We start from the raw sequence: 23,756 nt of genomic DNA, 5'->3' as shown, positions 1-23,756 counted from the left end.
AACTCGCGTGTGAAGTTCAGATTATTTTCCGGTAGTTGCTTTGTCACTACTTTGTGAGTAAAGTGGAACCACGTGTTGATCAGTAACTCTAACTAAGATCATCAATCTTAAATGCGAATGTGCGTGAGATTATAACGTCTCGTCTTGACAATATTTTGCAATATAGCAACTTTTCTTTATGTTCAACCCACGTGGGGTGTACTTTGTGAGACCATTACCACGTGCTTATACAATTGTTTGACCCATCAGGTTAATAGTAAGACGTTAGTAACCAGTTCGAGGTTTTTCTTTTGTAAATTGCTTTTCGATCTAATTTATTTTAATTATCAAAATTATTGTGGAGTTACACTCTTTGTGCAAACCAAGTTGACCACGTGAAGCATGTGGTGTAATCATCAAAGTAGCCCTCAGCTATTCTTTTCGGGAAGATTTCACAGAGAGTTAGTATGAATTTAGTATACCAGTGTGTGGTAATTACATGACGGACAGGATTGCGCTACGAACGTAACTTCTTTGGGCGAAAATTGAATCGGTTGGTTGTGGTTAATTTCTTCTTGCATATATTTCAACGTTCTTTGTGTGTTATTTTATGAATGCAGTGTTGTATGTAGTCTCCCAATCTTGGCTCCCTATTTGATGTGTTCCGTAAGATTACAAACATTTTCACAGTCCTAAATAAGGCACCAGCTCAGTTATAACTCACGTTTAATATGCTGAAATTTCAATGATCAATGTTAAAATAAATTTCCAAATATAAACTGATTTATTTCTTTTTATTTAAATTCTCTTTTATATATATATATATATATATATATATATATATATATATATATATATCACCGGTTGTCGTATGACTATTAAAAGATTATAATTAATGTTCGTCTGGTTGGGAATTTGGTAAGCTCGACAGGATACCTGGTGAAACAGTTGCTCAGTAATGCAAGATTAACTTCCCCAGACAGCTCACAGTTTTAACCGATTTTATTGTCGAGCAGCACCGCTTACATAGCAAATTAAAGTAACAACATTACACAGGCTAAAAGAATCTAGACGCAATAGTAGTGCCCATAGTGTGAGTAGAAGAACTAACCATAGAAAAAGCTGTAGTAATAACACTTGAATTGTATCAGTTACGACCCACTAATTGTTTAAGGTGGCGGGTTGTTTATGTATCATATATATTGAAGAATAAAGACTTTTTTTAAAAAAAAAAAAAAAAAAAAAGAGATTACTGCTCCTTGAACGTGACGAAGCTATGCGGACACCTACCAGTGGATCCGTCCACCCTTTACTTTTAGGATGGCTTGAACCCTGTTGGGGATACTTTGAATGAGCTGTCAATGTCTGCCGAGGAATGGCAGCCCTCTTCAAGAGCTGGCAACAGAAAAGACAGTGATGTTCCGCGCTGGGGTCTGGAGTGAACTCAACGTTCTGACTCATCCCGAAGATGTTCCATTGGCTTCAGGTACAGACACTGGACACAGGAGTCCATTTATGGAATGTCATTGCCCACACACTGTTGCCTCACAAATATTACGACAGGGTGCATCGCTATGGTGATACAAACAACGATCATCTCCGAACCGTTCCTCTACTGTACACACAATAGGATTAGCATGTAATGTCTGTTCTTTTAGACGAATCCGACAGAACACACACAGCGTATGTACACTACCGACCATTAAAATTGCTACACCAAGAAGAAATGCAGATGATAAACGGGTAGTCATTGGACAAATACATTATTCTAGAACTGACGTGTGATTACATTTTCACGCAATTTGGGTGCACAGATCCTGAGAAATCAGTACCCAGAACAATCACCTCTGACCATAATAACGGCCTTGATACGCCTGGCATTGAGTCAAACAGAGCTTGGATGGCGTGTACAGGTACAGCTGCCCATGGAGCTTCAACACGATACCACAGTTCATCAAGGGTAGTGACTGGCGTATTGTGACGAGAGAGTTGCTCGGCTACCATTGACCAGACGTTTTCAATTGGTGACAGATCTGGAGAATGTGCTGGCCAGGGCAGCAGTCGAACATTTTCTGTATCCAGAAAGGTCCGTACAGGACCTGGAACATGCAGTCGTGCATTATCCTGCTGAAATGTAGGGGTTCGCAGGGATCGAATGAGGGGTAGAGCCACGGGTCGTAACACACCTGAAATGTTACGTCCACTGTTCAAAATGCCGTCAATGAGAACAAGAGGTGACCGAGACGTGTAATCAATGGCAGCCCATACCATCACGCCGGGTGATACGCCAGTATGGCGACGACGAATACACGCTTCTAATGTGAGTTCACCGCGATGTCGCCAAACACGGATCGACCATCATGATGCTGTAAACAGAACCTGGATTCATCCGAAAAAATGACGTTTTGCCATTCGTGCACCCAGGTTCATCGTTGAGTACACCATCGCAGGCACCCCTGTCTGTGATGCAGTGTCAAGGGTAACCGCAGCCATGGTCTCCGAGCTGATAGTCCATGCTGCTGCAAACGTCGTCGAACTGTTCGTGCAGATGGTTGTTGTCTTGCAAACGTCCGCATCTGTTGACTCAGGGATCGAGACATGGCTGCACAATCCGTTACAGCCAAGCGGATAAGATGCCTGTCATCTCGACTGCTAGTGATACGAGGCCGTTGGGATTCAGCACGGCGTTCCGTATTACCGTCCTGAACCCAGCGATACCATATTCTGCTAACAGTCATTGGATCTCGACCAACGCGAGCAGCAATGTCGCGATACGATAAACCGCAATCGTGATAGGCTACAATCCGACTTGTATCAAAGTCGGAAACGTGACGGTACGCATTTCTCCTCCTTACACGAGGCATCACAACAACGTTTCACCAGGCAACGCCGGTCAACTGCTGTTTGTGAATGAGATATCGGTTGGAAACTTTCCTCATGTCAGCACCCTTGTGTGAATGCTCTGAAAAGCTAATCATTTGCATATCACAGCATCTTCTTCCTGTCGGTTAAATTTCGCGTCTGTAACACGTCATCTTCGTGGTGTAGCAATTTTAATGGCCAGTAGTGTACAATGACTAGTTCACGTTCGAAGCGACTGAAGTTTCCTCACCGATCCATTCTACTGTTACTGCTTATCTACTGACTATACAACACTCACTGTCTACTTTTATACTTGTGCTTCACTTGTTGTGATATCTAGTGGTGAATTCCACATTACACAGCGGTTCCGTATACTTGTGACCAGGCAACGTATAAGGAGACGTGACTGAACGAAGGCAGTACCTGCCGCCAACGGGAGTCAGTCTCCGACGGAGAGGGTGTGACATTACTTCTTGGCCCCACCCGTCAATTTGTCCTGGGCGCCATTGGATACCACGGCCGGCTTCCGGTCTCCTCGTTTTCTTTTTTTTTTGAGCCTGAAGATCATGGACTGACATTTCGATACTCCTTTTAAATGGATTGTGGTAAAGGCTGGTCTAGGGGCTGAGATTTTCTTGTGGTGGCAGGTGTCGCTCACCATCAGTTGGAAAGGAACTTGAAACATCCGGGCAGAGAGAGGGTTGGGTTGGGTTGTTTGGGGAAGGAGACCAGACATCGAGGTCATCGGTCTCATCGGACTAGGGAAGGACGGGGAAGGAATTCGACCGTGCCGTTTGAAAGGAACCATCCCGGCATTTGCCTGGAGCGATTTAGGGAAATCACGGAAAACCTAAATCTGGATGGCCGGACGCGGGACTGAACCGTCGTCCTCCCGAATGCGAGTCCAGTGCAGAGAGAGGCACTTTGCAGAAGAGAGGAATCAATGGGAGCACGAAATAGCAGTCAACAGATCTACAGTCTGCTCCTCTGTCTGGCTGGTAGGTCTGAATGTTAAGTACATGTTAATACGTGGAGTGGTTTTGGAGTTCGCGTAAACGCATGTCGAGCAGCAGCTCTCCTGGGTGTTGGAGTCATTTGGTCTCTGGGGCGGAGGTGCTGATTGGAAAGTATTACTCATTTCTGAGTTCCGACATTAAGTGATCCAGTGTGATATGCGAACTATTTGTTCAGATTACAGAAAACTGAAAGAATTAGTAAGTGCATTATCCTGCGCTCGAGTGTGAATGCGTGAGTAATTCTACAGTTTGCGTCAGCAATGGTGGGGTTTAGGGTGTACGCATTTAGTTGGTAGCCAACAGAACGTAGCATGTTATTCTTAACATAGAGAAATCTACACATGTAAAAGTAACTTCGGGCGTACTCCTTGGGCTTGTGAAAGGACACTAAACACAAAAAGGCGACGCACCACGAAGGAATTATCCAAATGGGACGGAAATCGGTAAATGTGGTGAATATGTACAGACAAACAAATGATTACAATTTCAGGAAAATTGGATGATTTATTCAAGAAGAAAGGGCTTCAAAAACTGAGCAAGTCAGTAACGCATGGCCGAGCGGTTAAAGGCGCTACAGTCTGGAACCGCACGACCGCTACGGTCGCAGGTTCGAATCCTGCCTCGGGCATGGATGTGTGTGATGTCCTTAGGTTAGTTAGGTTTAAGTAGTTTAAAGTTCTAGGGGACTTATGAACACAGCAGTTGAGTCCCATAGTGCTCAGAGCCAGTAACGCATTGGTTCGCCTCTGGTCCTCATACAAGCAGTTATTCTCCTTGCCACTGACTGATAGAGTTGTTGTATGTCTTCCTGTGGGATACCTGCCCAATAGGTGGTCTGATCGTCAAAATCTCGAGCTGATTGGAGGGTCCAGTCTGTAATGTTCCAAATTTTCTTAACTGGGGAGAGATCCGGCGACCTTCCTGCCAGAGGTAGGGTTTGGGAAACATGAAGACAAGGAGTAGAGACTCTCGCTGTTTGCGGGCGGGCATTATCCACCTGAAATGTAAGCCCAAGATGGCTTGCCACGAATGGCAACAAAACGGGGCGTAGAATATCGTCAACGTACCATTGTGCTGTAAGGGTGCCGCGGATGGCAACCAAAGGAATCCTGCTAAGGAAAGAAATGGCACCACAGACCATCGTTCCTGTTTGTCGGGCCTTATGGCAAGCGACAGTCTGGTTGTTATCCCACTGCTCCAGACATGTCGTCGGCATGGAATCTCATTGACTGGAATAGAATTGTCTTCACTGATGAGTCCGACTTCGAACCGAGCTCCCGTGACCTGCGAAGACGTGTCCTGCAGACGTCCCGTACAGCGAAGGCATAGAAACATGTCACCCGTCATACGACCCGACAACCTGGAGTGCCATTTCATTTCACTGCAGGACCCCTTTGGTTGTCATTCGCGGCACCGTAACAGCACAGCAGCGCGTCGATGTCATTCTACGCCGTGTTTTGTTGGCCTTCATGGCAAGCCATCCTGGGCTTACATTTCAGCTAAATAATGCCCGCCCGCAAACGGCGAGAGTTTCCACTGTCTGTCTTCGTGCTTTCCAAACCCTATCTTGGCCAGTGTTATGAGCAGTGCCCTCGAACAGCTCGCAATTATGACGCTATAATGAGGCAGTTTCACAGATTTTGGCACGATATCCGTCAAGAAGATATACAACAACTCTGTCAATTAATGTCAAGCCGAATAACTGCTTGCATAAGGGCCAGACCCCCAATTTGTGAAGCACTTTTGTCTTAAATAAATCATCCAATTTTTCTGAAATGCTAATTATTTTTTATCTGTACATGTACAAGAAACCTACAGATTTCTGTTCCATTCATATAAATTCTTCGCAGTGCGTCGTTTTTTTATGTCTTAGACTGTATGTGAGTATCCTTACGAATGAGATCGGATAGGCCATAGGGATTTCCGTGAATGATGCTGTTGTACACATAGAAGTCGAAATGTTAGAAAATTGTAGCGAAATGCAAGAGGACCTACATCAACGCTTGGTGCAGGGATTGACACTTGACATTCAGCATAAACGAACGTAACGCATTGCATAAAAAAAAGGTAGAAGGACTCATTAAGACTACAGGATTGGAGAACAATCATAGCAAGCACTCACGTCCATGAAATATCTGGGAGTATGCATACGGAGCGATTTGAAATGGAACGGTCACTTAAAATTAATTGCAGGAAAGGCCAATGCCATACAGATTCATTGGAACAATCATCAGAAGATGTAGTTCACCCGAAAAGGAAGTAGCTTAGGTAACCATTTTTCGACCAATGGTTGAAGGTCCTCAGTTTCGAATCCGTACGAGATAGGATTGATAGAGGAAATAGAGAAGATTCAAAGAAGAGCAGCGCGTTTTGTTGCGGGTCCATTTAGTCAGTGCGAAGGCGTCACGCAGAAGCTCAGCCACCTCAAATGAAAGACGTGCTCATGGGACAGCGGTATGCACATACAGAGATGGCGGGTATCTTGCGGCCACCGTTGTGGCCGAGCGGTTCTAGGCGCTTCAGTCTGGAACCGCGCGACCGCTACAGTCGCAGGTTCGAATCCTGCCTCGGGCATGGATGTGTGTGCTGTCCTTAGGTTAGCTAGGTTTAAGTACTTCTAAGTTCTAAGAGATTGATTAATTCAGCTTTTAAGTCCCATAGGGCTCAGAGCCATTTGAACCATTTTTGGTTGTCTTGCGTACACAAGGTAAAAAGGGGTAGTGCATTGGCGGAGTTGTCATTTGTACCCAGGTGATTCATATGAAAAGGTTTCCGATGTGATTATGCCCGCACGACGGGATTAACACAGATTATGAACTCTGTATAGTACTTGGAGAAAGACGTATGGGACTTTCCACATAGGAAACCGTTAGATAGTTCAATACTCCGAGGTCCACAGTGTCAAGAGCGTGCCGCGAATACCAAATTTAACCCATCACTCCTCACCACAGACAACGCAGTGGCTGACGGCCTTCACTTATCGACCGAGAGCAGCGGTGTCTGCGAAGAGTTAAAAGTGCTAGCAGACGACCAACACTACGTAAAATAACCGCAGATATAAATGTGGAATGTACGAGGAACGTATGCGTAGGAACAGTGCGGCGAAATTTGGTGTTAGTGGGTCATGGCAGCAGACGACCGACGCGAGTGCCTTTGCTAACAGCACGACTTCGCCTGCAGGACCTCTCCACGGGCTCGTGACCATATCGGTTGCACCCTAGACGACTGTAAACCAGTGGCCTCATTAGATGAGTCCAGATTTCAATTGGTAAGAGCTGATGGTAGCGTTCGAGTGTGGTGCAGAGCACACGAAACCATGGACTCAAGTTGTCAACAAAGCGCTTTGCAAGCTGGTGGTGGCTTCATAATGGTGTGGGCTGTGTTTACATGGAATGAACTGGGTCCTGTGATCAAACAAAACCGATTATTGACTGGAAATGACTGATTACTTGGAGACCATTTGCAACGATTGATGGACTCCATGTTTCCAAACAACGATGTAGTTTTTATGAATGAAAATGTGTCATGTCACCGGGCCACAATTGTTCGCTATTGGTCTGACGAACATTCTGGGCAATTTGGGAGAATGATTTGGTCACCCATTTCAATTTATGAGATGCAATCGGGAGGTTTGTCCATACACAAAATCCTATACCAGCAACACAATTGCAGTTATGGCCGGCTATAGAGGCAACATGGGTCAATATTTCCGCAGGGTACTTCGAACGACTTGTTGGGTCCTTGCCATGCCGATTTGCTGCACTGTGCCGGGCAAAGCAAGGTCCGACAAGGTAACAATCGATATCCTATGACTTTTGCCACCTCAGTGTATATCAAGTTATGGGGTACTGTCAGAACTCTGAATGCGTTCGTTCTTGGAAGAGTCAACCAATATATTGTTGACTGCACCTTAAATCTTACTAAAAGATCAGTAAAGTAAAAGCAGAGAGATTCGAGCTCCCACAGAGGCTTAGCAGCATTTCCTTTTTTCCCCCTGCGGACCTCTCGCAACTGGAACATGAAAGAAAGAAATTAGAATTGCATACTAATACCTTCAGCTGCTGACGGGCGATGATATATATCAACGAGGACAGATGAAAATGTGTGCCCTGACCGGGACTCGAACCTGGGATCTCCTGCTTACATGGCAGACGCTCTAGCCATCTGAGCCACTGAGGGCACAGAGGATGGTGCGACTGCAGGGACTATCTCGCGCACGCCTCCCGCGAGACCCACATTCTCACCTTATATGTCCACACACTACATTCGTAGTGTCCCTACCAAACACACTCATTACTCGTGGAAGACATTCTTACCAAGTCTCGTAAGAGTTCGGGTAATATGTGTGCACCCGCATGTCTTCCACGAGTATTGGGTAGGGACACTACGAATGTAGTGCGTGGACATATAAGGTGGAATGTGGGTCTCTCTGGAGGCGTGCGCGATATAGTCCCAGTAGTCTGTGTCCTCGGTGGCTCAGATGGATAGAGCATCTGCCATGTAAGCAGGAGATCCCAGGTTCGTGTCCCGGTCGGGGCACACTTTTCACCTGTCCCCGTTGATATATATCAACGCCCGTCAGCAGCTGAAGGCATTAATATGTAGTCTAATTTCGTTCTAGACGGCTGTAGGTCATTAATGATTTCTGTTCTTTCGGACATGTCCGAAAGAACAAACACCATATCCATATATAAGTATATGAAAGAAAGAAGTGATAGTGGTACATAAAGTTCCCCTAGCTACAAACCATAATGTGGCTTGCGGAGTATAGATGTAGATGATGGTATCAAATTCTGCAGTCATTAGCTGGCTAGAGGTGAGATTTTATGGACTTGACGACCTCTCACTGACGGAAATACATTTGTATTGGAAATTAAGTTTGTTTTCATGCTCTTTTTGCGTATCTTTTAACGCACTGACATTGAACTGTATTCCTGTTTTGTCATATTGGAGATTACTGGCCTAAGTAGTAGTCAGCAGAGTTGATATATGAAGTGATGGTGGTGTAAAAATTCAGCAAAGAGGTCGGATCTCTGAGTATTCCTCAGGGTAGTTGGGTAGCTACAGGGCTTTAATTAATTACTTGTGAGTTGTCCACTCTTGACACTATCTCGCGGGTCAAAGTCAGGCTGGCGACCCGTATTCAGATTAGCAGTGCAAGTGTAGCAGTGTAGAAAAGTAATCGGCGTCCTCTTGTAAAAGTTTCCGATGAAATCAGCCTATCAGTAAGTCAGGCAATTTGTCTAGTGCACGCCACACCTCATAGTATTAATGACGTGTGTGGTATGCTCTGAGGCTAGACTGATCATATACAGACAATTAAGAAATATTAAAATGTCAGGAAATGGCTCGTTTACAGATTGACCAAGGACAACGGAATCATTGTGTGTGCTGATGAGAGTATTCACTTTATGCTTGCATCGAATGATTCACCAGTGTTTCGGTTGGAGTTACAATTAATGTCGTGAACAACCAAGAAACTGCGTCAGCCAAACAACTTATGACAACCTGTCTGCATGCTCCCACACAACAGCAAAACTTGAAACTCAGGTCCAATATTCAAAACACGAACGCTCGTGAGCAGATATCTGAATAACATGTTGCCGTCTTACGCAAGGTCCAGTCAAGGTAGCATGCTGTTGTCTTTCTTCGTACTGTTTGTGTCTACATCGTGTGGATGAGTGCCGGTGAAGTGTAGTGCTGTAACTTTGCTACCGTCGATGAAAACAACGTCGAGGCTGAAAGTCATTGATGAGGTACAGTCAACGCCTCTGAAATACGATAAACGGACTTAGATTCCCATCCGACAGAGGGATTACTATCTTGAGTCATAAGTCCGCGCTCCATTGGACACTGTCAGGAGGAATATACGTAGGCGTAAGTATTCGTAGTAATGACCCGTCCACCAACTCTCGTCCCCTTCGAGCCGGGCAATGAAAATTTCTTATTCTGACGTTTTCTATACATACGTAATACAGCCTCGACGGGCATATCGACCATAATACTAACATTGCACACGTTTGTCTCATTAACCCTGTTGCGGGACTCCAGATAAGCACCGAACACTAGGGAGCGTAAACACTGTGGCATATGCATGTTTGGATCGGTACTGGAAGTGTCCACGGATATACAAGTGGTTAAGGCTACCGCTCGCGATATGCAGGAAAACCGGGTACGAGTTCCAATCCGCCAAATTTTAAAGTGTCACCAATAGGTATTACTTCCATACCTAATACAGCTGATGTCAAAAATTGTCGCAAATGGAACAAAATTTGGTAATGATAAGTTCTTAGACCGCCAGGATTCTAACCGCTTACACGCAAGGCGAGAGGCACCACGCAAGAGTACACAAGCGAACTCGGCTGCAGAGTGGGATGCCATACGAACTAACACGAGGGGGCGTTCAATAAGGCAGCAGGCAGTTGACGACGCAGGCAGTAGTATGTAAGAATTGTCTGCAGAATTTACTATGTGTCAAAATGTCTTCCATGAACGCGTCGCCTCCGACTTCGTTTCCAAGCGGTTTGCGATTTTCAGCAGCTCCTAATCCAACCTATCTGAGGATGCCTTAAGACAGGGGGGTTCAGCACTATAACACATCTAACACTATTTTGAATGTACCGTGTAACATTTATAGCATTGTTGTTTAGGTAGGTATGAAAATTTAGCTGGTAAAGTAGATATTTCCAGATATACCTTAATATCACCTTTTTTTTTTACTAGATTTCATAGGGGTTTCTACACGTATTTTATATTCTACGTGTAGTGTCGTGACGCGATACAAACCACAAGTATAGGGAGTGCAGATGAACAATTTAAATATATTGGCAGAATTCTGAGTAACCCCGCACAAGAACGCCACACGTCATATCGTTCACATCTTTGTGTTTCGGAGGCTGTGCAGCTCTTCAATAGGAATCAAAACACGGGTTCCTCGAGTGATAGTGTGAAAAAGCAGCCTACTCTAATCGATCTGATATTTGCAGCACACACTGCATTTCAGCTCTGTCTCATCTATTTATAAAATCTTTAAGACAATCGACATCACCACTACCGCATTCCGTAGGTTAACAACAGATACTGTTGGTTTTTTCTCGTGCACTAAAATAATTAAAAAATGTTATCTGTGGATATTAATCATACTATTTTGACAGTTCAAGACCACCACTAAATGTTATAAGCATGATATGTAATCGAACTATTTTTCTCTTATTCGCAGCCTCTTCAATTCGCAGCAGCTCGTAGGCAATTGAGAAAGTCTACAAAATCGGCAGTTACCGTCAGTTTCTTTATGTGATTTGTGCAATACAGACGCTATAGGTTAGACTGCATACTAAATTTCAAATACCAGGCACCCCTGCAGCTTCATGCACCCGACGCCACGAAAATCTCCTCGTAAAATTTCAACGTTGAACTTATCGTTTAGTCCCAAAAGGGGACAATAGTGTGCCCTTCGCGTTTTCTTAGGTGTCTGTAGCCCATTCCCAGTACATCACATCCAATTTAGCGTGAAAAAAGACTACGGTTCCTTTGTGTGACTTCATTCCGGAGAGTCAAGTATGGAACCGCTTCCCAACAGCACCACGCCCAAGCGATGCGCGAAACGCTTGTTGACATTTGGCTGTGGGCAAACACAGTTACGCAGTTGTGAAACTGAAGACTACGAGGGAACGTGTGAGAGAGTGCACGTTGCAAGGATCAACCCGCACGTGCAGTATTTACAGCCGCGGAACAAGCGTACGGCTGACTGGATGTTTTTATGAAACAGCAGTATGTTTGAATTGATTCTACAGCAGCGCAAGATCCATGTGGTACGCCAGCAAGAAAGTGACAAGTGATAAAACGGCATCTTTAGTTGAAGTCGCTGAAAAATGTGTGTGAAGTGCCCAATATGTTCGAAAAATGTAATGGAATTTACTACCAACAATGCTTACTCGAAAATTAAAAGAAGCTTATACTTTTTCAATAAAATGTTTGTAGAATTAATTCTTTAAGTCGAGTTTTCTCAAGTATTGCGTTTTGAGTTGTGTCTCGGTTCCAGCCGAGGTGTTCACTGGTTGAGTTGGACCGTCACAGTTTCACAAAACTTCAGGAATTAACTGATCAATGATACAGACTACAGTCTCATTAAATGTGATATTTCAGTCCACGTTTTACTGCAGCTACAGGCAGAAAGACTGAAAATACTCATACCAATGAACATTAAGACTCGAAACCTGCACAGACATAGCAGTTTTGAACCACCGGTAAAGACAGCGCCTTTTAACTATTAGTCAGTAATATTTTGTCAATGACTGTCAAAATGTTAGCAGATACAGATGAGAAAGTAAATTCTGCAACTTTTACCAAAGTGAATGAACTCAATGGCGCTATATTCTTATATGATATTGACCTTCCAATCTACTGCTGACTCATTCTGTGAATCACTGGACGACAATATTGGAGGGGCACGTAGACGGTACACGGCTATGCAGGTTGTTAATGTCAGCTCCGAAAACTGGAACTGATACTTTCTGATTTGTTTTCTCGAGATTGAGAGGATCTGTCACTAAAGAAAATTTCTCGACGGTGCCGTGGATAGAAATTTGGTTCTCCGCATGAGCGTCAGTCACAAAGAAGGAATTCTGCTCGTATATAATTATTATTATAAAATAGAAATTTGGTTTCTCCGCATGGGTGTCAGTCACGAAGAAGGAATGCTAAATGTATATTATTATTATTATTATTATTATTATTATTATTATTATTGTTGTTGTTGTTGTTGTTATAACAGCAAACATAGTAAATGACGACACTATGTTGTATTTCGTTTTTTATTGCTGGGCACACATTTTACAAGCGTTTTGTGTTGGGTGACATATCGGTGGGTGAGTTTACATCTACATCTACTCACTCAGTCTGCAAGCCATCGTACGGTGCCTCCTGGATAGTAACGTGTACTGCTGCTTGACATTCCCTTTCCTATTCCTCTCACAAATGGCACGAGAGAAAAATGACTATCTATATGCTTCCATACCAGGACTCAGTTGTCTTGTCTTGGTGGTTTTTACGCGAAAGTTATGTTGGCGGCAGTAGGACCGTTGTGCAGTCTGCCGCAAACGAACGTTCTCTGCACTGTATCAATAGTGTTTCACGAAAAGAACGTTTTCTGCCCTCCACGGATCCCTCTTTGAGTTACCGTAGCATTCAGTAATATCCTCTTGTTGATAGACCGTATCAGTAAGAGATCTAGCAGCGCGCCTCTGAATCGTTTCACTTTTGTTCTTTTAATAAAAAAAATGTTCAAATGCGTGTGAGATCTTATGGGACTCAACTGCTAAGGTCATCAGTCCCTAAGCTTACACACTACTTAACCTAAATTATCCTAAAGACAAACACACACACCCACGCCCGAGGGAGGACTCGAACCTCCGCCGAGACCAGCCGCACAGCCCCTGACTGTAGCGCCCGAGACCGCTCGGCTAATCCCGCGCGGCGTTCTTTTAATCCAACCTGGTGGGGATCCCAAACACTCAATACGCAGTAACAGGTCGTATAAATGTCCAGTATGTGGTCTCTTCTACGGCTGAGCTACACTTTCCTAAAATGCTCCCAATAAACCAAAGTTGACCCTTCGTCTTCCCTACGACCGTCCGTATTACGTGCTCGTTCCATTTCGTATCGCTTTGCTGACTGTGTCAGGCAGCACATCACTAATGCTTTGTTCGAACATTCCATGATTGTTTTTCCTCCTCTTCTGCATTATCTTACATCTTCCTACATATAGAACAAGCTGTCATTCATAATACCAAACAGAAATTCTGTCCAAGTCATCGTGTATCCTCCAGCGGTCACTTAAAGCTCAGCAAACAGTAACAGAGTACTGCTCACGCTATCCATTAGTGTGTTTATGTATACGGAAAACAAAAGCGATCCTGTCAGACCTCTCTGGGGTACTCATGACAATATCTTTGACTGCGATGAACACTTGTTGTCGAGGGTAACGTATTGGATTCTATGGAAAAAAAAGACTTCCCACCACTCACTCACCTGCGAAGATATTCCGTTTGCTCGGACCTTTTGTTAACATTCTGCATTGAGGCACTGTGTCAAACGCTTTCTGGAAATCTAGAAATGTGGTACCTGCCAGCTGCCCTTCATCCAAGCACGTGGGTATTTCATCAAGCCGGCCGGGGTGGCAGAGCGGTTCTAGGCTCTACAGTCTCGAACCGCGCGACCTCTACGGTCGCAGGTTCGAATTCTGCATGGATGTGTGTGATGTCCTTAGGTTAGTTAGGTTTGAGTAGTTCTAAGTTCTAGGAGACTGATGACCTCAGAAGTTTAGTCCCATAGTGCTCAGAGCCATTTGAACCATTTTTTATTTAATCAATGTCATTGGTTTTGAAGTGCCCACTAAGAGCTCTTGGTATTGCTTCCAGTGTGCCGCGATCCATCGGGAACACTTTCATTGGTTTACACAATAGTCACTGTCATTCAGTTATAATGGACAACTAAATACAGCTCCACACCAGCAGTGGGCATCAATTTCTGGCCAACCACCTCCCTCCGAATACACCAACAGCCACACCAGCAGCGAAAAGTAAACAAAAATTTCTACGTTAATTTAGTTTATGACATTTTATTTGTAAGTAACAGTTTACTGTTTGTATAAACGCCTGAAGATGAGCAGAACATGCTCGAAACGCTTACAATATCTTAAATTGAACATAAAACAAATAAAAGTGACTGGTAGCAGAAAATAGTAAAAAGTAATTCATGAATTCGTATTTGACAGGTGGGAAATTCCAGTTGTCGTCTCGTCATTGCGGTTTTCTGGGGTACTCCTTAATCTTTCATGCTATTGCTGGTTATCTCACACACGGCGTGGCAGTATATGTGCACTGTAGTTGTTCGGTCCGAAATATTGCTCCATCTCAAATCGCCTCATAACATTGCTTGCTTCACTTAACAACGTAAGCAGCTCCAAACATTTGATGTTGATTATGGAATTGGAAACTGTGTGGTTAGAGTGAAGAGGGAGAGTGGGGGTGGGAGGGCACGTGTGACTGTGGACGGAACATGCGTCACCAGGGTAGGTGTTTAAACTGTTTACGAAGAACTTTCGGTGCTTCGCGAATAATTGTGACATAAATAATAAAGTCATTTTGTAATTCTGTGCCTGCAGATAGAACTTTTTTTTTGACCGCTCAATTTAGTGACTTACGTAAATTCGATAGTGTCTCTTCCAGGAAAGTCTCTCCTCCCGGTAATCTGACCCAGAGTATCTTACAACAGTAGTGATATTTGAACCTTCTCACTTCTAACACGATAACCCCAGCCCCCATAACAGTTTTGGGATGGTGGAACTCATTTCCAAAATTGGCTCGACCGTCCTACCGGATCTACCGCACACTCCTGATTTAGCAACTGCAGACTCCTATCTCTTTGTGCCTATGAAGGATGGGCTAAACGACGATATTCTTCGTACTTAAATGTGCCATCAAGGCTGTAAGACGGTGGGTTGTATCAGCCAGTTAACGTTATTACGAGCGCGGCATTCGGGCTCTTGTTTACAGCTGGCAATAGTGAATTACGAATGATGGTGACTATGTGGAAAGTTGAAAGTATCTAGTGGAAACCTTGTTCTGTTTAATTCTATAATTTTGCGTTCTGTATCTATTGTAGTTCCAAGAGAATAAATAGAACGTATTAGATTCGAGAACAAACAGATCTCAGCTGTTGGATGGAAGGCATATGTGAGTCATCTGGTTTACTGTAACAGTTCTTGCAAAATATCAAGCAACAACTTCTCTTAAAACGGAATGCCTAATTAAAGAATTATAAAGCTATCGAAATTACGTCTGGTATAATTCCACTGTCCAAAACAACATTTGTAAGTTTGATGTCTCAAGCACAATTAACTGATGTCTCAAGCACAATTAACTGATGTCTCAATGCAATAGTTTAGTGTTGTGTGCCAGGCAAGAGAGAAAGAATACATACAATGAGAGGCCGTCAACAACGCAGGCACAACCACTCGCCTCGCGTTTCTCAGTTCCATGCTGCATCCCCCAGACGGCTCTCACGAGTAAGGACATCTTTCTGCTTCCGTGTCACTTTCCTACAGCATGCTGTGTGTACGTCCACCGATGGTGTGGACAGCCAATGGGGAACGCTGTCAACTACAGACTGGTTTGCTTCCACCTCGTACAGGCGGACAAGGAAATAATTCCGCCGACAGGCACAAAATGCAATGTACCGCAAGCACACAGAGAGTTTCCAATCAACAGTCAGACAGTTCACTTTAAAGCATGCATATAGCTCAGTATAGAACTCTGAAGACTATTTTCCCACTAAGAATTAGTTTCTTCGGGGAACTACGACATTACTCTCAGTGATGCAATATCACAGATTGCAAAGAGACAGCGAAGTTAGTTACATATCATGTCAGGTTTTGGTCATGAAGTGACACAGATTTAACTGTACCAAAGTACTATTTTGTAACATACTGTTAATAAATGTTATTTGTTACTGTCTCCCCAAGTGTTTGTTATAGTGCCGCCCTACTGGACGATTGTTTATTTGCAAGTGTTCAAATCAGCTACCATTAAGGAATCGTAGCAGGGAAACAGTTTTGTGATACCGTGGATGTTTGGGCTGAATTAATAGCAACATTGAGTTACTACATTCACAATAGTAGGTGATGGAGATTACAAATACTTAGAATAGAGACATGACTATAACAGCAAGACATTAGGATATAGGACAGGGTGATTATGATTAAAGTGCAGCTACTCACGGATGTCCAATGGGGGCTATAATTCTCGTAAGGCAGTGAAACTTGATAGATAATCTAACGCTTTAATGCGGAACTGATTTACACTGGCAAAAATTAGTTCCAGTTTTGGACACCAGATGTAGATCTGGTGTTGTACAGCATCTCGTCGACGTCTCTAGTGCTCATATTGGGCAAATTATGTAAGCAGCGGTTGGTAATAACACCATGCTTTTCTCACTTATTTGACCTTTTCTGACCACGCCCCGCTTCTAATCCATTACATATGGAACATTTCTATACGTCTTTCTTGCATTCACAACACGATTTGCACCTGGTGGGCAAAATTGGAATTAACCTTTCTCCAGCGTAAATCGGTTCCACATTAACGCATCAGAATATCTGCCAAGTTTCTCTGCCATCGATAATTACGCCCCACACAGGACCTCTGTGAGTAGCTGCCCTTGGATTAAAACCACCTGGTATTTCTTGCAGTGACAGTCTAAACAACAACAACAACAACTTCAACAACAAGAGCGCAGTTGAGCACTTACCAGCGTCGACCATGTGCTGCCAGGTGGGGAATCGCTTCTTGACGCGGAAGCTGACCCTCTGTAGAGTGATGACGTACGACAGCACGGCGTACCGCACGATATTCCTGCGCATCAGCCGGCCTCGCTCGTCCTGCAACACGTGAGCCATCAGCTGCTGTGTTTGTCCGGGAAAACGTGACCTGCCGTCACCTATCTGCTGCGCATCTCTTACCTCACCCCCACATGTCGGCTGTCAGCTTCTTTGCTTGTTTGCGTACGTGTTGAATGCCAGCTAGATAATATCCACGTAAGCACGTTCGATGTACAACAACGACTATTTAAAGATCTTTCCTTTGAATGACCGAGTACATGCCTACTGCGATGCGACTGGTGGCTGCCAGGCGTTTAAAATCCTGTTTTGTTATGCCCGGCAGAAACTACCAGATATAAGGCTGAACAAATTTTGTACATAAAAGCAGGGTCAGAATGTAGTGGAATTGCTTATGCAAGGATTCTCAAAACATTAGGGTGATAGAGAACTGAAGATGGGGAGGGGAAAGAGAGAGAGAGAGAGAGAGAGAGAGTTCATACAGAGGTATTAAGGACCACTGGCATGCCTCTAGGTTTCACAGCAGGAGAGCATGCATCACTGGTATGGGAAGCGTCCGCTCTTTGAAAGCAAGTAAATGTTGCCTTCAATGAGGCAGCAAAAGTCTGGAACCACGCGACCGCTGCGACCGCAGGTTCGAATCCTGCCTCGGGCATGGTTGTGTGTGATGTCCTTACGGTCGCAGGTTCGAATCCTGCCTCGGGCATGGTTGTGTGTGATGTCCTTAGGTTAGTTAGGTTTAAGTAGTTATAAGTTCTAGGGGCTGATGACCTCAGATGACAAGTCCCATAGTGCTCAGAGCCATCTGAACCATTTTGAATCATACTCCTCGTGGAGAACACTCAATCGGCTAACTCCCTGAAGATACGGGGTTGTGTGTAGGATATCCCATATCACCTACTTCTCTGCACAGTCTTGGAAGAAGCAGTAAATTTGCAAGACTCAGTTTAACGAAAGGGCAATGCTCAGAAACTAACTTACTACTAGAGAGGAAAGATTTAGTGCTCAGTGGACACGGAAAGTTAAGAAAGAACGTTCATAACAGAGGTGTTGATTGCAACTAGGTCTGTACTCTGCACATGTATTCTTAGAAGTGAACTTTTCACGGGAAACTTTGCGCGTGTTTACTGGCGGATTCTTTCCCCACATGTTCCAATACTGTTGTCTGAAATTTTTCTGTGCGAACATTTTTTTGACGACAAACTCCCTGTGGCTTTAACTTTCCTCCTCGTCGTCACACCACCCGACGATGCACCCAATGCGTCCTCTTGCGTTTCCCTTCAGAACTAAGCGATCACACAGTCACCGCACTGAGCCGAGTTGCCCAATAGATACCACACAGCTACTGCTTGTCACGCCGGCCGCATCGCGTTATGTTGCGCTGTGGAGCACGGTCCGCGACAGTTTCTCTTCTCTCGCCTTCACAACTGCGGCAGTTTCAGACGCATAACAATGACGCGACGGGGAATTCCCTTAGACATACGGCAAACACCTAATCCGACTTCCTCAAAATTTTACACCCTATCATCTAGTTCCAAACCACGTAAAGTACCTCTAAATCAAGTAGAAGGTTACCTAAAATTTTATGGTCTTATAACCTCTAGAGGAAAAAAGAACTCTTCTCTGAAGAAGAATATCTCTCTGTTATCAGCGAAAGCACTGGTTTGGTTCTCAGTCGCAAAATCAAACAGACCGTCAGTTGTAATTCACAACGGCCGCTATGACCTCAATTTGTAGCTATCAGATGTAGAATCTCAACTGAAAATCTTAGTGTCAATTAGCAGTTACTAAAGTGAAGCTGACGTAAAATCACGGGGAAATATCCTAAAGTGATCGTCTACGAAGCTCGTAAATGCCCGTAAAATTCCGCTGGCATGCCATGTTGGTCCTATCTGCATCCCACCACATCAGTGTCAAGAACTCTCAACTTACTCGCAGATTTTTTTGAGTTCAGGGCACCTTTCGTAATTTGCTACGGTCATTTAGGCTCCTTAGCCAATCAGCACCGTGGCTATAGAAAAATCCGCTCTACACGTGACACCACCGTGTTCGTTATCAAGTTTAGAAGAAATAAAGAGCAAAAAATTTCACATTACGGGAGAAGACACCGTCCAAAGCACACTAGACAACCCGGAAACATACGTTGTTTCACTTTACATCTAACGTTGATAATGGTCTCAGTGCAAAAAATTCTTAAGGTAGTACTTATCTAGTTGAAGCCACCAATTTATGGTTATACTCCGTAGACCACTAAACTGCGGGTACGCTGATTGCTGCAGCAAATAGTACCTCACATTTTGTATAGATTACGATCGATTGATTTAGCAGGTCATTGAGCTGCCTGAGTGTTCGCCAAAGCATGAACGTATGCGGGCAGCACTTTGAATATACACCGAAGCGCGAAAAAAAAAAAAAAAAAAAAAAAAAAGAAACTGTTATAGGCATACGTATTCAAATACTGATATATGTAAAGAGGCAGCATACGAAGCTGCGGTCAGCAACCCCTATACAAGACAACAAGTGTCTGGCACAATTGTTAGCTCGGTTACTGCTGCTATAATGGCAGGTTATCAAGATTTAAATCACCATCCCAGTGTTAGACCAACCGCCTTATGCGCCTGACCTAGCACACTGTGACTTATCCGTACCCCATGGTCAAACCTACATTAAAAGGAACAAGATTTCCGTTTGTTGAAGCAGTGAAAGCAAAGTAGCACGTGTCATCAAAAAACTCAGAGAAAACCTTCCGAAGGTGTTTTCATCAATGAAAAATTCACATAGAGTGTTGTAGGGATAGAGGAGGGGAGTGTATTGAGTGTGAGTATAACTAAATTTGAATGTCTTTGAAAAAACATGTTTTACAACATAGTCCCGTAATTTTATAGCCATACCTCACAAGTGGAGTGCCCAATATTTCGTCGGGTGAACTTAGATCGATTCGAGTCTGGGCAACAAACAAAAACACGTACGACCGCCGCTCGCAGTGTTGGTAAACGCTCAAGGCAGTGCCTATAAATTGTGGACAATAATAGAACCGATATTTCGGCAAGGAACTTTCAAAGCCTAGCGTTTATTAATCGCGCCAGGAAACTTCAGTCTCTTCCCTCTGTGTGCATATTTAGACGCACTAAACCGAGAAGAAGATCAAATAACGAAATTCAGTCTCCAGTGCATACAGCCTGTTGTTGAAACAATTTATTAAAAATGACCAATCACAACCGATTTTTAAAAAACACATCAAGAGAGTAGGCCTTATGTACAAAAGATCGTAACCAAGCGTCTGTTAACAAGTGTATGGCATAATTAATGCCAAGGTCGCCGCATATACGAATTGTAAACGATATGGTAATCTTTTAAACAGTTAGCTTACTGATGTGGGACGGATAAAAGGTGATGAACTGCTGTTTTATTATCGTAAATTATGATCATTTCATTAGTAATGCTAATGCCCTGTAACTTTTCATCTGTAAGGCATTCCCTAGACACGTTGCATCATTTGTAATGCTACGGCGGAATTACGATGTGCTGCAGTTTGCACTGTGGGACGAGTAACCAGATCCCACAGAAGAGGCAGTAAATGCATGCAACAAAAATAGCTAAGTGCTGAGAGAAACATTAGCACTACATGGAACTTGCTGATCATTTCTGTCTGTCTTTCATAAATCTTTCATAAACTATGAAACATTCAAGCACATACGTAACTGCTTTGTTCCCTTTTACTTTTCCCTGTACAATCTGTAACCATTTTACGCGGAAAAAAGCTGAATTGTAAACAGAATCAAAATTAAACTATGATACTCAGTAGAAGCAGTGCAAAATGAAAATTAACCGTCGAATTCTCATTTTAAAATTTACCTTAAAGTATCTTTATGTCTCCGTAACATTCAAAACTTTGTAAAAAATTTTATGAACTTAGGTATCAGTGTAGAACTAGAAACTTTTATTCTTAAGTGAAAAGTGGTACAGTGCGTGTACGAAAGTGAGCGCGTTCAAACGAGAACCCTGTTCGTACAGATCGTTTTTTAATCAGTTCTGCAAGTTTAACTAAATCAATAACTATTGTTGTAGCTCCTAAACAGGAATGTTAAGATAAAAGCAGTACATAACCGAATAAGCTGCGGTAAATGACAGCAATCGCCAGGCAGTGAGTCATGAAAACTACCAACTTCAAGCGGAATGAGCGGCCGATATTCCAATTATTATTGCCCACTTAGAAAACACAGAGGTTATTGGGGTTTAGCATGGGCGCTAAACGTCTATGCCATCTAGTGATGTATGTTTCAGGCTACAGATGGCAATACAATGGTCGAGTGTCATTCAGGATTAATGGGCTACAATTTTTCTCTCCGAACATTAATCCTGTACTCTTAGCCATGTTTTCACTGCATGAATTTCGTCGTCATCATCTTCAAAGTGTGTCACACGTAGATAATCCTGAAGTGAACCAAACAGATGGAAGTCCGAGGAAGCCAGGTCTGGGTTGTAGGGCGGATGAGGCAGCGATGCCCAACTCAATTTGGTGATGTGTCCTCGGGTTCCGATACTTGCTTGTGGGCATGCATTGTCGTGTTAGAGCAAGATTCTTCTGGGACCATACACATAGGATACTAGTCTTGAGTTTGTTCTTAGTATTCACTTATGCTTCTGAATAAATCGTTGGCCCTTTGGCAAAAATTGCCATCAAGACTTTTCCAGCTGTCGGAATCGTAAGCAGAGCAACCGCTAATACACTAAGACAAAAATATATATAAAATAAAAATCTATATTCATAGAGATATCGTCCGAAAAAATTTCAACTTTGGCGGCCGATGGATGTATGTGTGTATGACACTGCTGCGCAATTTCACCGCGCACTTAGTAAGGATGGTCAACAGAGGACATGCTGATACCAGCGTATGAAGTATTTGCCAGTTTCATTCCTTGTACTCAGTTGGACAGAAACTATGCCTCGCAGACAGGCGACTGAATAATATTCCCAGATGTGAGCTTTTGAGAAAGGACGAGAAGTTTCTCTCAAAGAAGCAGGTGAAGTAATTGGCGAATCGCTCCACATATAAGTAGGAGCGAAGCCACAGTACAGCGATGTTTGCCGGAATGGTTGAATCATGGGCGAACATAGCGTCAAGCAGGAAGTGGTAGACCTACAGTGACGACAGAAACTGAAGACCGAGCAATCGTCGGAGAGGCACTCAGAGACCCAGATTCACCATTTTCATCGATCCAACGTGCAACTGGTGCTTCAGTGACCGCAAAGACCTTTAATAGGCTGCTCACAGAAAGGGCGCCCCTTGAGCCGAATATCACTGACCGCTGTACACCCACAAGCCCATTTTCTGCGGTATCGGGCACGTTCGGCCTGGAATCTCATTGAATGGCGCAGAATTGTCTTCAGTGATGAGTTCCACTTCGAGATGAGCCCCCATAACCAGCGAAGACGTGTCTGGAGACGCCCCAGACAGCGTTGGGACACCAACGTGACTGTCGTAGTCATATTGTCTGACAATCAGTAGTGAAGGTCTGCGGTTCCATTGAATTTCATAGCAAGACCCATTTGGTTGTCGTCCGTGGTACCCTTAAAGCACAGCTGCGTGTCGACGGTATTCTACACCCCGTTTTGCTGCCGTTCATGGCAAGCCATCCTAGGCTTACATTTCAGCAAGACAATACCCGCCCGCACACGGCGAGAGTTTCCACTTCTTGTCTTCATGCTTGCCAAACCTCACCTTGGCCAGCAAGGTCGTTGGATCTCTCCCCAATCGAGAACGTTTGGAGCTCTACAACCAGCTCGGGATTTTGACGATCTAACGCGCCAGTTGTACAGAATGTGGCACGAAGTTCCTCAGAAAGTCAACCAACAACTATCAATCAATGCCAAACCGAAAAATTGCCTGCATAAGGGCCAAAGGAGGACCAAAGCGTTATTAACTTGCTCAATTTGTGGCACTCTTTCTCCTGAATGATGATGATGATGAAGTCCCCTACTCCTTGACAGAGCGAAGGGGACGATGCGGGAGACGCGCACCGCTGTACTAGGCAAGGTCCTCGCAGAGGTGGTTTGCCATTGCCTTGCTCCGAACGTAATGGGGATGATAATGAAGACGACAGAACAGCACCCAGTCATCTCGAAGTAGGTGAAAATCCCTGACCCCGCCGGGAATCGAACCCGGGACCCTGTGCTCGAGAAGCGAGAACGCTACCGCTAGACCACCAGCTGCAGACATTCTCCTGAATAAAACATCCAATTTTTTCGAAATTATGAACATTTGTTTGTCTGTAAATGTACATTACTTCTACCAATTTCAGTCCCATTCGGATCATTGCTTCATGGTGCGCCTTTTTATTCGTCTTGCAGTGTGTTTACTACCACACAGTTTTCCTTGGTGTGCAGCGCATAGATATATGTTACCAGTAATTTGCAGTAAGATCTATGGTCGAATGAAGTATGGAAAACGTTGCATGTGAATCGGGAGATGGAGCCACTTCGAACTTTTAAGTATGTCTGT

General features: G+C 43.9%; 1 protein-coding gene across 1 annotated transcript in view; it reads right to left on the bottom strand.

The window, feature by feature from the left end:
- LOC124794954 (bestrophin-4) overlaps positions 1–23,756 on the bottom strand; it is a 574,436-nt gene that overhangs the window by 204,279 nt on the left and 346,401 nt on the right. Inside the window, exon 4 of the mRNA XM_047258669.1 lies at positions 17,166–17,295. Within this exon, the coding sequence (XP_047114625.1) occupies positions 17,166–17,295 (130 nt within the window). The remainder of the gene's footprint in view (positions 1–17,165; positions 17,296–23,756) is intronic.

Source organism: Schistocerca piceifrons, chromosome 4 (assembly GCF_021461385.2).
Source record: "Schistocerca piceifrons isolate TAMUIC-IGC-003096 chromosome 4, iqSchPice1.1, whole genome shotgun sequence".
Taxonomy (NCBI): Eukaryota; Metazoa; Arthropoda; class Insecta; order Orthoptera; family Acrididae; genus Schistocerca; species Schistocerca piceifrons.
This window is presented reverse-complemented; position numbering and strand designations above follow the sequence as displayed.